Below are 17,299 nucleotides of genomic sequence, written 5' to 3'. Positions count from 1 at the left end.
CTGGCCTCCAAAAAGGGCTCTTCACGCCGGAAGTGCATTAATCCGTAGCACGTGGGGTTGCCAGGGCGCTCTTCACGTGACTGGGCGGGGCCTCGACAACCTTGTGGCCAATGGTAGCACTAGAGGGCGGTACCTGTGACGCGCCCGACCTATCCCGGAAGTGGGGCTGAGCTGGGGGCGGGAAAGGGCGGGGAGGCCGGGGTGTGGAAAGTGGCGGCCCCGCCCCGTCTCTTGGAACTGCCCGGCCGCCGCCGCCACCGCTGTCGCCGCCGCCTCAGCTGTGTGGGACCCGCGCCGGTGCGCAGACGAAAGGCTCGCTTTCTTTGCTGAAAGGTGAGAAGATGGGGAGAAACTGGAAAACTGGTAGGGCAGGGACTGGAGCGAGGCAGGACAGGGAAAGGCGGCCGGAGCCGACTACTATCGAGCTAAGAAGCTAGATGGGGGAACGGAGGCGAGCGCGGGACCCGCCAGAGCTAAGGCCCGTGTGGGGCCGGCCGGGCCGGGGATGCCGGCTGGGTATGGGGGCGCCTGAGAGGCCGGGACTACGGCGCCGCGGCCCTTGGGCGGAATGCGCGCCCAGTGCTCGAGGGCCAGGTGCTTGCTGGCCGGGTCCTGTTATCCCTGTCCGTCGCGGGGGCGTGCGGCCTGGGCTGGGTCCCCGCAGTGGAGATCAGGGCGGCGGCGGAGGGCCGGGTAGTGCGGCGCGGTGCGGGAAGGTCGCCGACTTCTGCGCTGGGACGACGGGGGCCGGGATTTGCTGCTCCCTGTACGGTTGAGCACCCCTAGCGGGTATCCCCCACTCCAGCGAGCTCCTCTGCGACTTCCCACCCACCTCCCCACCAATGGATGGAAAAGTTTGTAGAGGCCAGAGTTAGAAAAGTGACCACTGTTCTTGCACAAATAATTGATCTGTGATGCTTGGCACGCAACCTGCCTGAAATGAGATGTTTCCTTGCCTGCGTGCCTGTTGTTAAAAAGCAAACACAAACTTTTTGCGTAGTTCCTTCAGGAAAGCTACCATCTCCCCAGCCCACCATGGCAGATGAGATTGATTTCACTACTGGAGATGCTGGGGCTTCAAGCACATACCCTATGCAGTGCTCGGCCCTGCGCAAGAACGGCTTCGTGGTGCTCAAAGGACGACCGTGCAAAATAGTAGAGATGTCAACTTCCAAAACTGGAAAGCACGGTCATGCCAAGGTAAGTGCTCTTCCAGGTCTGTCTCTGCGTTGAGATTTTGATCATTTGTATTTCATTACAGCACATGAGATTTCTATACTTACAACCTTGTAACAAGCACTTTTTTCTTTCCACTACTACTGGGAGATTTGCTGTTACTTTGAATGCTGAAAGGTAGCATTTTCTTCTTGGGCCCCTATAATGTTTCATTAATTTTCCTGAGTCCTACTGACTTAGAAGATCTGTTCAGTTTACAGACGAGAAAACCCGTTCTAACATAAGTCTAAAGTCTAACTTCTTGTGCCCTCTTATAATTTAATTACTAGGCTACATATGATTTGGGTCTTGATATGTTTAGTTCACTGCTTATAAATTTTGTGACCACTGACTTTTTTTAAGAAAAGTAAAGTTAGATGACCTTGGAAGGAGAAAAAATCTGTTATAATCAGCGTTGGTATTGTATTCTTGTGTACGCAATGATTGATATACTTGGCAAAGTTTAAACAGGTTTCCTGTTCTCCCTTTGTTAGGTTCACCTTGTTGGAATTGATATTTTCACGGGCAAGAAATATGAAGATATTTGCCCTTCTACTCACAACATGGATGTTCCAAATATTAAGAGAAATGATTATCAAGTAAGTACTAATTTCCTTTAGAATGCTGCTTGTTTCTTAAAGGTATACATACATTCCACTATCAATTGTAATTTAACAAAATCTAGGAGTAGTTTTGTAGGTTTTTCTAACCAATTATTAGGCACCACTTATCTTAGAAATTGGAGAAATAGTGACATTTAACAGTTGTACCTTATCTAGGATTACAGCTAATTTACTATTTTAACATTCTTGCATTTTTAAAAAGTTGAGCCTTACTGTTTTTCAGACTAAGTGACTGCATACTGTTGCTGAATAAGTTTAGTTTTTAATAAAATTACTATTCTCTTTCTTGTAAAATATTTCAAATTTGGATAACTTCCTCTCAGATGTTTTATTCCTTTTCACTTATCAGACCTAAGGCTTTCAAGAATTTAATGCAATTCGTGTTCCACCAAGTTTGTGTATTAATGAATGTGACTCAGAACTTGGTATTCTTAAATAGGGAAATAAGTTGAAGTCCTTAAATATAAAGGATAAACTATTTGGTTGGCCAGTAAGTCCTTTTTTTTTTTTTTTTATATGATGGCTCTAGTAATGCTTAGTCGTATTTAACTTGATTCAACGGCTGTCTTACCAGTGTACATTTTTTAAAAATTATCAAAATTAAGTTTTTGTGCAGCCATTTTAATATTGAAGATGGACGATGGTACACAACATTTTCAGTGTATTATGCTATATCATTTCAGAAAAGGTAAAAATGTAACAAAAATAAAAAGAGATTTGTGCAGTGTGTGGAGAAGGTGCTATGACTGACTGAATGTGTCAAAAGTGATTTATGAAATTTCTTGGTACTGTTGATATTTGGCCAAATACTCCTTTGTTGTGGGGGTGTCTTATGCATTGGAAGATGTCTACCCACTAGAAGCCAACAGAAGGAGATAGCCAACATACTGAAAATATCTAAATCAATAAAGTTGTTGGTGAAAATGAAAAATGTGTCTTTTGTTTTACGGAAAAAACCAAATGGACTTTTTGGCCTACCCAATACATGGTCACTGAATATGGCAAAGAAAATACAAAAACTATGTAATTGTTTTATTTATATTCAGTGACCATGTTGTGACCTTTTGTTAAATTATAGGTATAAACTTCAAGTTTTAGTTCCAATTATACATTTGGATAGGTCATATTTAATTATAGCATTCTGTTTTTTGGAGTATTGACAGTAGCCAAACCATTGACCTCATAGGATGTAGGAGCTCAGGTTAATCACAACTAAAGTCTTTCTTGAAAGTCTTTAATTTCTGTATCAAGCATACCGTATATAGGACTCACTTCTGTTCATTTTACATAGTGAGAAGTGTAAGTGTGACACTTAGATTTGTCTTACCCAGTTTGAACTGATTTCCTTCTATACCTTTTAATGTATTGTGTAACTTTTAAAGAATATTACCATCAGTTGCAACTACCCAGTGATTCCCTTTTACTTTTTTGTCCACATGTATACATATTTTTACATGATTTTAATCTAGTAAGCAGTTTCATGTTTTCACTTTCCCACTTACCGTGTTTTCTAGGTTGCTTCAAAGTCTTTGTAGAATTTTGAATTGTCTTAGTATAATAATAGGAAGTGTTGTGTGTTTGTTTGTTTAGTCAGGTGAGTCTGAGTTTGGATCTAGTTCTGCTACTTTTTAGCTGGGTGACCTTGGATAAATGATGAAACCTCTCTGAGCCTTGGTCTTTCTGTCTACAAAAGAGGGATAATGTGAGGATTAAATTAGAAAGCGTGCCCTATAATTACCTTTTAAGTAGATATACACCAAAAAGTAGTTCTTTTTGCTCCCCTTTTTCCTATATCAAAATTCCACTTAATCTTTCCAGTATTCTTGAAGCACCTAATTTAGATGTGGCATATAGTAGGTGCTCAATAAACATTTGTTAAATGCATAACTAATTATTCATTGAGGTAAGGATAGTGCAGCAAACTAAGGCTAAACATAGCATTTTCTTTTGCCAAAAGAGGATTTCCATTTTAATCCTTTTTTTAAAAAAAAATTATGTATTTAATTTTAGAGAGAGGAGAAAGCAGGAAGAAAGAGGGAGAGAAACAATTAAGATGCGAGAGAAACATCAATCGTTGCCTCTCGCACATCCTCAACCAGGGATGTGGCCCGCAACCCAGTCATGTGCCCTGACGGGGAATCCAGCTGATGGCCCTTCAGTTCGCAGGCTGGCCCCCAGTGCCCTGAGCCACACCAGCAGGGGCTCCATTTTCATCCTTAATATGTGAATGCTTTCATTATTCAATGGCCATTATATTCGTTAATATACATTCAACACAGAAGGTTTTTGCCTTTGAGTATTTCATAAAGATGGCATCAGTAGTTAATTACTACTGTTATCAAATTATCCAATCATTGATTGGAACTCAACATTTAACATAAAGGAAAAATTTGATTTGGGTTTTATTTGGGGACGTAGCAGGGCCCAGACTCAGGTGAGAGAAATGAGGGGAGTGAGTCCCTTGCCTAGAGCACAGAATTTTAAGTAAAGGTAAGACAAGTATGATATTTTGCTGTGTATAATGCACATCCATGTTTTTGTGAACCTTATACATGGGATTATTATAACCTTTATTATTCTCATGACATGTAATCATTATACTCATGTATAATACGCCTCCTTATTTTTCCCTCAAAAATTTATGCAAAAAAGTACACATTATTCATGGCAAAATATGGTAACAATGCCAAGCCATTTAGGAGCCTAAGGCAAAAGGAAAAATCAGTAATTCTGATTCTTTTTAAAAAACATTTTGATATTTTGTTCATTGTGGAATTTTTGCATTAATTCTAATTTTTTAAAATACTGTATTAAAATATTTATCTGATCACTGATGTTTCTTTTGGCACCACCTTAAATTTTGTACCCAAGACAGATGCCTCACTTGCCTCACTCTAGCCCCAGTCTTTGGTATGTAGCTTGGATAAGGGAATAACTGCAGACTGGATAAGAGAATGACTCAAGCTAGGCAAATCCTTGCTTTTACACGTACTCTTTGACCTCAGTTGGCAAGTTATTTAACCTTTGCTTTCTTTTCTTTAATTATAAAATGAGGATAAGAATAATGAACTCCTCATGGGATCTTTGTGAGGTTTTTAATAAGTTAATACTTAGAACAGTGTCTTGCTGACTAAGCACTCAGTGATCACATCCCTTCATTATCAAGTCACCGTAGAATACTTATTTCCATTGTTTTTTTTTTAAAAAAACAGCTCTGTGAGCCTTTCCAATTATAGTTTTTGTATTATGGCGGTCTTCACTTCCCCACCTAAGTGCCTCGATTAAATTCCTCCTTATTGTTTGGCTACATGTAGTCCTTTGTATTTACTTTATTTGGTATTTCAAGTGCCAGTTTGGCAGCTGGTGAAAACTAAAAAGTAAATCTTTGTTTAGGAAATGTATTAATATTTACAATTTTAACTTTATATATTTTAAAATAAGTTCAAAATGAAAGAAAAATTGTCTCTTGACTTCTACTGCAAGATGTACTTAGGGTTAGAACTGCTAATTTCCATTACTCCTCCCCAAAGTAGTTATGGTTGTCTGGGGCTCAGTGATGGTGTAAAATGCAAATACATCCAGACATCTTTTGGAATACTCAAGTTCTTAAATATAGAAATGCTTGTTCAGACTCTGATACTCACTTGAATCATGTTTGTTTAGAAGGTTCTCTGTTCCTGTATACCGTACCACAAATTAAATGCCTTTTCTGCATTCACTAAAGTTTCACGTCATGTGAAATCTGTCTCTCAGAAATAAAACTAATTATTGTGGACCTTTGAATTGCCAAAACTATGAATATTAAATCCTAGTATATTCTTCAGCCCTTGCTAGTATGGATCAGTGGATTGAGCACCAGCCTGCAAACTGAAAGGTCGCCGGTTTGATTCCCAGTTGGGGTACGTGCCTGGGTTGTAGGCCAGGTCCCCAGTTGGGGGTGTGTAAAAGACATCTGATCAATGTATCTCTCACACATTGATGTTTCTGTCCATCTTTTCTCCCTGCTGTCCCCTCTCTCTAAAAGTAAATAATTAAAATCTTTAAAAATAAATAAATTCTAATATATTCTTCAAATAAGTGGTAGGCCTTTTGGAAAATGGGATATGTGAGTTCAATTTTGTTGTTGCAACTTTAAAAAGAACAACAGCAAAGAAGATAATTATGGTATGAGTTCTTGGAGGTTAAAGTCTTTTTGTAATTTTTACCTGTTCTGTGGAATTCTTTTTGTTCCCTGGTAGAAGTCTTTCTTTGGTAATAAAAATTTTCTTAACCAGCAGATCCCAGTATTGCATGGACAAGAAACAAATTATTTTGTTACAGTATCATTAAAGGAAATAGTGAGAAGAGCCACAACTTTGGTTTCTGGATCTGTATATCCTACCTATGGGAGGAATAGTACCAGATATTGAAATGTATTGCAATCTATAAAATAGTGCCCAGGCCCACAAAGTATTACCAAGCAGGTGGCAAGGATGAGTCTCCAAAAGGCCATTCCACACAGGCAGGCTGTGATGGAGTACATGGACCAGTGAATTCTCTGAGCATTGTCCTGCTGCCTTTCTACTGTGCCTGTCAAATGAGGGTTTTAGTTAGAAATGATACCATGTGCAATTCTGACAGGACTGGCATTCTATAAATGCACAGGTGAGATTTTAGTAGAAGCACTGCAGTCAGGGAAGGCAATTCCATGTGTAGAGTAAGAATCTAATGCAATGAACACACACTACTGCCTCTTCCATGATGTGACCAGGTGGCTGGCTATTTCCCCTGGGGAATGTGTGAGGTACTCTGTAGTGGCTGTAGTCACATCAGCTTTGGTGACAAAAAGCCTGTGTCATTGAGCCCTTACCACCATGACCACTTTATACTTCAGTTGAGCAAGCACTGGGAAGACTACAAAAAGAAGCTGAAAGACATTTACAGGTAGAACCATCTTGACTTATGGACATGGACAATGTGCGGTGATTGCTGGGGGGAGGGGGGTATACAGGGACTAAATGGTAATGGAAAAAAATATAGTAAAGATTAAAAGAAATGAAAATAGATCCAAAATATCCCAATCCAGAATAAGAGAGGCACACACACATGTGAAAATTAGGAAAGTATTTGAATATCCATCAAAAGGAAATAATTGAAGATTGACTATTGTACATGCCTAAATGCAGTTTTTTAAATAAAAAAAGATGAGGTTGATATATTAAAACAGAAAAACTTGGAAATGTAGTAAAGGGTCAAAACCACAAGTTGATGTCCACACTATGAATAGTAATTTCCTCTAGAGAGAGAGAGTAGTTTGGGAGATAAGCGATGCAGAGACTTCATTTATCAGTGAGAATGATTTGCAATGCTTGCAGAATATTAAAAAATAAAAACAATGGGAAAAATTGGTTAAGGAACTACTTGTAGTTCTACTTCTGGCATTTGTCAGATGAAATCTCTCTCAGTTTCCTCTGCTAGAGGATGAAAATAGTAATAATGACTCCATAGGATTAGTGTGAGGATGGTTTAGTACGTACGTGTTTAGAATTGTGCCAAACACACATCAAGTGTTGTTTTTTCTTTTTTTCTTTTTGCTACAATTTTTTTTTAAGAGAAGAAAGGGGGTGGCAGAGAGAAACGTCGATGATTTGTTCCTGGCCAGCGCCATGTTTTTTCTCTAATGTCACTGCACATCTGTAAAATAGGGTGTGAACCTAGCCAGGGGTGGTATGAAGACCCATCCTGTAACAGAAGTAAAGGGACCTTACAAACAGAACAGTAATAAACCAATAGAGGGTATTAGAAAACACCCAAATCCAGGGCCCTGGGTTCTTAAAGAACATCATTGACCCCAAAATATGAGGGAGAAAAGATCCTGCTCACTCACTGGCAAGGACTGCTGTAGATTAGCAGAGGGTAAAAAGCAGATGGAAAAAAGAATCATCTTATTCACCTAATTATCTGCCTTCTCTGTAGCAGATCTCCGTTGGTAAGCATCCGTACTGGCACATTCTCTATGTGGAGAAGTCTTTTCACATACCACTTCCCCAGACATTATTGTCACCAATTTTCCTACCTGTTCTTTCAGTGTCCTTGACTTTGCATCTAAACTCTTACGCATTGCCTATAATCAGTGTAAATCCAAACCTCTGGTTCGCTCTTCTTTCATGTCCAGTGCAGGATGCTCTCGCCCCAACTATCTTTCAGGGTCACCTCTGAATAGTTTCATCAGATCATGCATAACCATCTGGAAACCATTCAGAATTATTTCTTTAATAATCAGCAGGTCATAGGGGAGCTCCCCATAAAGCCATTGATGTAAATTGAGGAAGAACTTGTTGATGTAGCAGAAGAAGGTTCTTTTTTAGTCTAAGCTACTTATACAATTTGTTTGTGCCTTTAGGACCTGCTCAAGTTGATCTCATGTATGCTACTTCTACCTGGTAATGGAGTGCAGCTGTGCATACCCAACTTCACGGCTTGGTGGGTCAGATAATGCTAGTTGATGACAGTGTTATTTGCTTAAGTTGTCTTTTTAATTATATTTTATTAATTATGTTATTACAGTTGTCCTGATTTTTCCTCCTTTGACCCCGCCCACCCAGCATTTCCCAACTCCCTCAGGCAATCCCCCTACCATTATTCAGGTCCACAGGTCATGTGTATAAGTTCTTTGGCTGCTTCACTTCCTTTACTGTATTGTATATCCCCATGGCTATTCAATAACTACCTATTTGTACTTCTTAATCCTCACACCTCTTCACCCATTCCCCCACATCCCTATCCCACCTGGCAACCATCAAAACACTCTCTGTATCCATAATTTTGTTTCTGTTCTTGTTTGTTTAGTTTGTTTTTTAGATTCAATTGTTGGTAGATTTGTATTTTTTGCCATTTTATTGTTCATAGTTTTGATCTTCTTCTTAAATAAGTCCCTTAACATTTCATATAATGATGGTTTGGTGATGATGAACTCCTTTAGTTTTTTCTTGTCTGGGAAGCTGTTGATCTGCCCTTTGATTTTAAATGATGTCTTTGCTGGGTAGAACAATCTTGGCTGTAGGACCCTGCTTTTCATGACTTTGAATATTTCTTGCCATTCCCTTCTAGGCTGCAAAGTTTCTTTTGAGAAATCAGCTGACAGTCTTATGGGAACTCCCCTGTAGGTAACTAACTTCTTTTCTCTCGATGCTTTCAAGATCCTCTCTTTATCTTTAACCTTTGGCATTTTAATTGTGATGTATCTGGGAGTGGGCCTCTTTGCATCCATCTTCTTTGGGACTCTGTGTGCTTTCTGGACTTATATGTCTATTTCCTTCACCAAATTAAGGAAGTTTTCTTTCATCATTTTTTCAAATAAATTTCCAATTTCTTGCTCCTCCTCTTCTCCTTCTGGCACCCCTATGATTCAGACGTTGGACCTCTTGAAGTTGTCTCAGAGGCTGCTTATACTATCCTCAATTTTTTTTTATTCTTTTTTCTTGTTGTTCTGATTGGTTGTTTTTTGCTTCCTTATGTTCCATATCATTGTTTTGACTCTTGACCTCATCCACTCTGCTGCTGTTTCCCTGTAAATTGTTCTTTATTTCAATTAGTGTGTCCTTTGTTTCTGACAGGATCTTTTTTTGTGTTGTTGAGGTCCTCACTAAGTTCCATGAGCATCTTTACAAATAGTGTTTTGAACTCTGCATCTGATCAATTGCTTATCTCCATTTTGTTTAGCTCTTCTTCAGGAGTTTTGATCTGATCTTAAATTTGGGCCATGTTTCTTTGTCTCCTCATTTTGGCAGCCTCCCTGTGTTTGTTTCTATGTATTAGGTAGAACTACTTTGACTCTGTGTCTTCATAATGTGACCTAATGCAGTAAGTGTCCTGTAGGGTCCAGTGGCACAGCCTCCCCTATCACTCAAGCTGGGTACTCAAGGTGCACCCTTTGTGTGGGCTGAGTACACTCTCCTTTTGTAGTTGAGCCTTTGTTGCTGTTGGCAGATGGATGGGAGGGATTTACCCAGGCTGGTCACCTGCAAGGATTGGCTCTGACCACTTACCACCAACCTCTGCCCTCCATGGTGGATCAGCTGTGCAAGGGCAGGGTGGTGGTGCTCTGTTGTGGTCTGTAGCTGTCCACTGGATGTGCTGACCCTGGGGTTTCCTGGGTGGTGCAGGCCAGGATCAGCAGCCATGTGTGTTTTGCCCGCATCAACTATAAAGCAATCTGAGATGGCTGCTACTTGTGCTGGGCTTGAAGATTCCCAGGCAAAGCCAAGTTGTGAATCTAGGCTAGCTGCTGTTAATGCCAGCCTTGGGGCTCACTGAGGCCAGCTCTTGCTTGTTTGATAGGATTTAGGAAGTTATGAAGCAAGAGCTAAGACCAGCCATTCATATGGAAAAGCAGCTTGGGTAGGCCTATAAGTTGGGTGGGGCAGAGCCTCTGGGGATCTCCAAGGAGAGTCAAACAGTGTTAGCCAGGTTGATGGAGTCTCAGATATGGCACCAGCTTGTCAGATCTGAGCGGGACAATTTAGAAAAGGGACAATGCCTCTGCTCTCCTTGATGCCGGACACTTCAGTTTCTCCCCGTATACCACTGGTGTTTTACAACCTGCTACCCTGGTGCTGGAGCTCAGAGGGAGTGAGTCTGAGTAGGTGAGTCTGCGTGTGGATTCTTGAAAAGGAACTGCTTTGGGCTCCAGCAGTTTCTTACATAGACACAATCCTGGCTGGTTTTTGCAACCAGAAGTTGTGGGGACTTATCTTCCTGGCACTGGAACCCTGGGCTGGGGGCCTGGTATGAGGCTGGGACTCCTCATTCCTGAGATATCCCTCCCAAGTTTTTATCCACCATACACGGGTGAGGGACCAGCCCATTCCACGTCTGCACCCCTCCTATCAATCTGGATGCGTGTGATTTTTTCAATACCGTAGTTGTCAGACTTCCATTCAACTAGATTTCTGATGGTTCTGAGTGATGGTCATTCTATATTTTAGTTGCAATTTTGATGTGGTTGTGTGAAGTGGCGAGCCCTGTCTGCCTGTGCTGCTATCTTGACCAGAAGTCACTTAGGTTTTATAATAACATTGATCATGCATTAAGTTTCTACAAGGGAACAGCAGTTCTAAGGAAGGAGCTTGAGAGGCTGGGGGAAGAAGAAAAAGAATAAATAGAAAGAGGCCTTACAAGTCTAGTTGTTGGAATAGATTGAGGAATGTAATTAAATTCAGAAATAAGGGCTAAAAAGGCACCTTTAGAGATGATATGCCTTCTCGAGCCTTTGCTGTATACCAGTAACACAAATACAAGCAAAAAAGTTTCTCTGTAATTCCTCCTTTCAGTGTTCTTTCTTATTCTGACATCCTGGACAGAATCTACAGTCATTAGCTCTTCCCACATTCTCTTTTGGTTCATGCTTTGTTTCTTCAGCAACTCAAGCATCCATCCATTTTGTGGTTAGTGTTCTTTTTAAAATTCTAATATACCATAGCATAGCATTTTTCTTTTTTACCTTTTATTGTGGAAATTTTAAAAATATAATGACCTCCATGTACCCATCATCCAGCCTCAACAATTACCAACACGTAACCAGTTTGTTTAGTCTCTACCGCACCGCCTATTTTTTCTTCCTGTACCCTCTACCTCTTGATTATTTTTGAAGCTAATACAAGATGTTATATCATTTATCTTTCATCTGAAAATATTTTGTTATACATTTTTAAAGTATAAGAACTGAAAAAAATCAAAACACTATAGTACTTAAAAATTAGTCATTCCTCAATATCTTTAAATATCCAGTCAGTATTTATATTTTCTAGTTTTTTCTTTTTTTGGATGTGATGGTTACTGTTTTTGTTTTATAGTTTGTCTAAGTCAGGATTTGTTTTTTGGATGTGATGGTTACTGTTTTTGTTTTATAGTTTGTCTAAATAGGATCCATGCACTGAAATTGGTTGGTTTATCTCTTAAATCTATTTTAATCTATAGGTTCTCCTTTCTCATGTGCTGGAGTTCACTCTCTTCTCTCTCCATTCCTCTTATCCTTCAATTTTTTGTTAAAGAAACTACATTTGTTCTGTAGATTTTGTCCATACTCTGTATTTTGCTAATTGTATTTCCTTGTTGTTTAACTTATTCCTGTGTTTCATGTATTTCCTGAAAATTGATAATTAGACATAGAAGCTTGCTCAGATTCAGCTTAGGTTTTTATTTTCTTCCTCTTCTTTCTGTAATACAAACTACTCCATAGGTGATGTTGTATGCAACCATCAAGTAAATAAGTCTGATTGTTTCTTTTTTTGTGGTATTATTAGATATGATAATTTTCTCAACCCATTAATTTATTAGAGGAGAAAAATTAGTCATTTCTTCACTTTTCTGTTTTTCAGCCATAATACTTCTGTAAAGAGAAACATCCCATCATAAACTTTTTTGTTTGTTTACCTTATGGTACAGTATATAATAGGAAAGGCAGTATAAATGCTTGGTTCTTTTTAATTACCAGTTTTCAAAATGAGTTGGTCCCCCAGTATTCAGTGAAGATGACCAATCAAATTTTTTTTCACTATAAACTTTAAACATATTTATATTTCAATTAATTGTAGTTGTTATCCTTATCAATTCTCAAATTAGCCTATCTCTGGCAGGGCAGTGCCCTGTGATATGGACTTGGTCTTAAATAGCACCATGCTTTCTAGTGTAGCAGCTGGGTCCAGGTTCATCTTGTATACTTCCTGCTCTGGACCTGAAACTACTCACTTTTCAAAGAACCCTATAGAGAGAAATGACACCTATGGAAGAAATAGCACCATACATTGGATTCTTTTAGTAGGAAATAATAATACTAATATTTTGGTACCAATTTTGGGGGGATATACTATCATTTCATTTGTTAGTCACTACTGTATGCTTGATGCAGTATTGTATGCCTAGCATCATTATTACGAGCTTTCTGACCCTGCCTTCTCCCATGTCTCTGCTTGCTAATAACTAATGATTACATACTCTTTATACCCCCCCAAATTGTTCCAAACATCTTAAATTTATCAAATGCATATATTTCTTTAAAGGTGAATGATCAGAAGGAAATATTTAGAACTGACTTATAACTGTCTTCTCTCCATCCTCCCAACTTACAGAGTTGGAGAGGGCTTTGAGAGAAGATGGGGAAAAATGCACAAAAATGCTTAAAACTCAACAATGCCATCATTAGCTTTTTGTTAAGATTGCAAATTAAAAAAGGAAAATTGTACCTTTAGAGTGGAAAAATCTGGTAGATATTCCCTTAGCCAAGTGATCAAAGTTAGTATCGCTAGTAATAGCACAAATTGACATCATTTACCTTCTAATGTGATACTTTATACATTGTTTATGTAGTATTACTCCCAAAAATGCATTACCTGAATCATGAGGAAACAATTAGTCAAACCCAAAATGAGCAACATTCCATAATACAGTGAATCTGTGCTCTTCAAAAACATCAGTCAGAAAAACCAAGCGTGTGGAACAGTTTAATATAAGAGAGACTGAACTGATAGGATAGCCAAATAAATACAAGATAGGATCCTGGAGTTGGGAGGAAAAGATTGCTATCAAAGACAATATTGGGACAATTGGAAAATTTGAACATGGGCTGTATATTAAATAATATTTTAGCAATGTTGAATTCCCCAATTTTGAAAACCAAACTGGCTATATAAAAGTATGTCCTTGTTCTTAAGAGAAATACAGTGAAGTATTGCTAGTCATGTGTGAAACTTACTGTCAAATAGTTCAGTAAAAATAAGGATAAGAATGTATTTTATTCCATATATATGGAAAGAATAAAATGCGCAATGAGTGAATGAATCTAGGTAAAATATGCTATTTTCTTGCATTATTTTTGTAACTTTTCTGGATATCTAAAATTTTTAAAGTATTTTCTTTAAGAAAGATCAAATTAGGGGCAAGTCAAGGAACATATAGCAAGGACTCATGGACAAAACCAAAGGGGAAGAGCTGAGGGAGGGAAGGAGGGAGGGGGCAAGGGAAAGTGGTGGGGGGTAGGCAGAGACAAATGTATTTGAAAAAATAAATTAAAAAAAAGAAAGATCAAATTATTTTCATTTTAATCTTATTTTTCTTTAGCTTAGTTTTATTTTTAAAAATTTTAATTGTATTTAATAAAGTAATTTTAATAAAATATTTACTATATTAATACATTTTACAAGATGTTTTATAATATGTTTATGCATTTTTATACTTGAAATGCTTTTTATTTCATCCCACAGTTTATTTTATGAATTCTTGACTCAGAAAATAAAGTACCACCATTATATAAATAAATATCAACATACCAATATTATTATTAGGCTTCTATATTTCAGTCACTAACAGCAATGAGAACCTTTAACTATTGAAATAGGCAAGTTCCACTGCAGGGAGTTGCTGAAAGAGCTGAAATCAAAACAATCTGCCTTGTAAGCTTGTATTTAATTGTTTAAAAATTATATTTCTACCTCAACCTCCTTACTCCCCGTTTCTCCATCACCTCACAGATGTTTCAAGACATAATTAATAAAGTGTTTGTGGTTGTTTTGTTAGGTGTTCTGTGTTTTTGTTTGAGATTTTAGATATGTGCAAAACCAAAATCTGTGGTAGTTGAGTCAGTGTGAAAAGCCATAGCCAGATTTGGTAGTGCCATCAAGGAGAAGTTTGAAACTCTACCCCCACAATGTGCCTGTGTTATATTATAGTAGTTAAAGGGAGTCCAGGACCATGTCTTTGACTCCTTTTGTGTATATCATGTTAATATCTGGTATTCAAGGTGATTACCTTCTATAAAACCTGTTAGAGTTCTGGGACACTGGTGATACACATGCTTTTAGAGTGATGAGTGCAGCCTTGCTGTTCCCTCCTGCCTGTAATAAGAGAAATTCAGTTCTATTAAAACTTCATCCCCTAACTTGTCTTCTTGCAAGTTAGGTCGATGACTGTTTTCATTTTGTTAGACTGCCCCATGTTTGTCTTTAAAAAAAAAAAATATCTGCTGTTGTTAGCAGTGAGTTGGAGACTAAAATTTTTCCACTTTGTTCATACTCAAGCTAAAAAAACATATTTTTGAAATCATAAAAAATTAAAAATAACCTTTATGCCCATTAATAGGAAAATGGTTAAATCAGTTACAGTATATGTGTGTGTGTGTGTGTGTGTGTGTGTGTGCGCGTGCGCGCATGCGCATACACACACACACACACACACACACACACACACACACATGCAATTGTGAAGTGATTAAAGAGACTGAAGTAGGTCCATATTTTCCAGTTTGGAAAGCAGTCTAAGACATGATATCAAGTGAAAGCAACTTGCTGAAAGATACTTACATTTCTTTAAATGATTATATTTGTGTACATAGATATAAGTGCTTGGGATACATGATAAAGAAGCCTAAACTGTTTAATAATGTAGAGACTCAGGGGCAAGAGGAGTGCAGGGAGGAGTAAACTTACACTGTTAGTCTATACATATTTTATAGTTTTGTATGCCTACCATTTTTAAAGCGCCTATATATATATATATATATATATATATATATATATATATATATATGTATATAAATGTACTACTGTGTACTTACTCTAATTAATGTGGATTGCAACTTAACTCTGTAAATATTGCAAAGGAGTGGATATGATCTAATCAGTACAAATGATATAATTCCTTTAAATAGCTGATATGCATTCAGGATGGTTACCTTTCCCTGCTGACAGAAACTGGTGAAGTTCGTGAGGATCTTAAGCTGCCAGAAGGTGAATTAGGCAAAGAAATAGAAGGAAAATACAATGCAGGTGAAGATGTACAGGTAAAGACCCATGGGGAGACTTTTTTTGAACCATTTTTTAAAAATTTGGCCTCAACTAGTTTGCATAAAATAATTACGTAAAGGTAGTTTTTAAATACTGCCGAAATGTTGAAAATGATCTCAGTAAGTCACTTTTCCTAAGATATACTTGGAGACCCATTACCAAAGAAAGTACCAAAGTTAAATTTTTTGTTACATAGTTACTATGAGCCTCAAATTTGTGTTGAAGATCAACATGTGAGCTATTTTATAAGTATGAGAAAGAATGCTGTGGGAATACATTCCCACATGTGGGAATAAGTATTGAAACATGCATAGCTCTTATTCTCCCTGTTCCCTGGAAGTTATCTTAAAAACCACAATGTGAGAAATTTTGCTTTAGGAAACTATTAAGAAAGTAAATTATTTGGTCTTGGAATACCTCTTTCCAAAGTTAGTATGTATAAAATATCCATGAATATACAGTATATCATTAATTAAATATATCTTATATGTGTATTGCCTTCTGAATAACTTCTGCTTGCATTTTTCCCCTTCTAGGTGTCTGTCATGTGTGCAATGAGTGAAGAGTATGCTGTAGCCATAAAGCCCTGCAAATAAATGGGAACATCAGGCATGAGGAAACTCTTTAGGTCTGGATCCACTGCAGATCTCAAGTTTGGTTCTAAGTTGTCACCAAAGCTTTATAAGCAACCTCATTTATTTTTTCATTGTTTTGAAATCGTGCTGAGTTAGTTTTGCTGACAGTTGGTAATTTAAAAATATAATCAAGGTGTATAATTCTTTTTTTTAATTAGTTTATAGGTATTTTTCCTATAACATTCCTATGGTTTTTCAGTTTATAAGTCTAAGAAAGAGACAAGGTAGTTTCAACAGATGTGATTTGTCTAATCAAATCATTCCTGAGTTTTAGTTAAATGATCAATAAACCAGGGTTTTAAATTGAACAATGTAGCATCTAGCGGTATTGAAGTACCACATTTGAGTTGCTCTGCATTAATTTCAGATCTAATGTCATAGAGTAAGTAGATTATGGATTGGAACTATCACAGTTTCAGCCTATGTGTGGCAAGCACAAATCCTTAAACAAAAATCATGTTATCAAAAAGTGTCAGTTATCTTAGTAGCCATGTGAAGCACCCTGTATTACCTCAGTCTTACTGTTCTTTGCCATATTGTTGGCTAACTTAATATAACGTTATATATGGTGATTTTCGTACCTGCTGTGGTTGACAGGCATTAAACGATTGGGTAACTGTTAGCAAGTCATACTGTAAAGAAGATACAAGGGACAGTGGCAAAATGGGTTGGTTAAAGCTATAGGTTTTTATTTGAAGCCTTTGTAATCAACATAAAAATAGAGAAGTTCCTAGATGTACTTTTGCTTTTAACTTTCTCTCCCTCCCTCTCCCTCCCTCTCCCCCACCCTCCCCCAACCCCGTTTTTCTCTCTCTCTATATTTGAAAGAGTGACCTGCTTTATAGGATACTATGCAGTGCTTTTTTTCAATTATGTTGATAAATGTTATTTATAGTAGTCATTCCTTTCCAGCCATTTGTAAGTAGACTTTTGACATCAAACTATTTATTTTTCAGACAAAAACTGGAAACTCTTACTTCAAATTGATTTGGAACATTTGTTAAATTTA

General features: G+C 37.8%; 1 protein-coding gene across 1 annotated transcript; it reads left to right on the top strand.

The window, feature by feature from the left end:
* Positions 1-230: 230 nt before the first annotated feature.
* On the top strand, positions 231-17,073 carry EIF5A2 (eukaryotic translation initiation factor 5A2). Its single transcript, XM_054577011.1, has 5 exons — positions 231-333; positions 1,001-1,200; positions 1,710-1,814; positions 15,520-15,651; positions 16,192-17,073. The coding sequence occupies exons 2-5, from the start codon at positions 1,036-1,038 to the stop codon at positions 16,249-16,251; spliced, it is 462 nt and encodes a 153-aa protein (XP_054432986.1). The 5' UTR covers positions 231-333; positions 1,001-1,035; the 3' UTR covers positions 16,252-17,073.
* Positions 17,074-17,299: the final 226 nt, after the last annotated feature.

Source organism: Pteronotus mesoamericanus, unplaced genomic scaffold, assembly GCF_021234165.1.
Source record: "Pteronotus mesoamericanus isolate MK-2021 breed Mesoamerican mustached bat unplaced genomic scaffold, CSHL_Meso_final contig_116, whole genome shotgun sequence".
Taxonomy (NCBI): domain Eukaryota; kingdom Metazoa; phylum Chordata; class Mammalia; order Chiroptera; family Mormoopidae; genus Pteronotus; species Pteronotus mesoamericanus.
The sequence above is the reverse complement of the archived record's forward strand: the minus strand, read 5'-3'. Positions and strand labels throughout refer to the sequence as shown.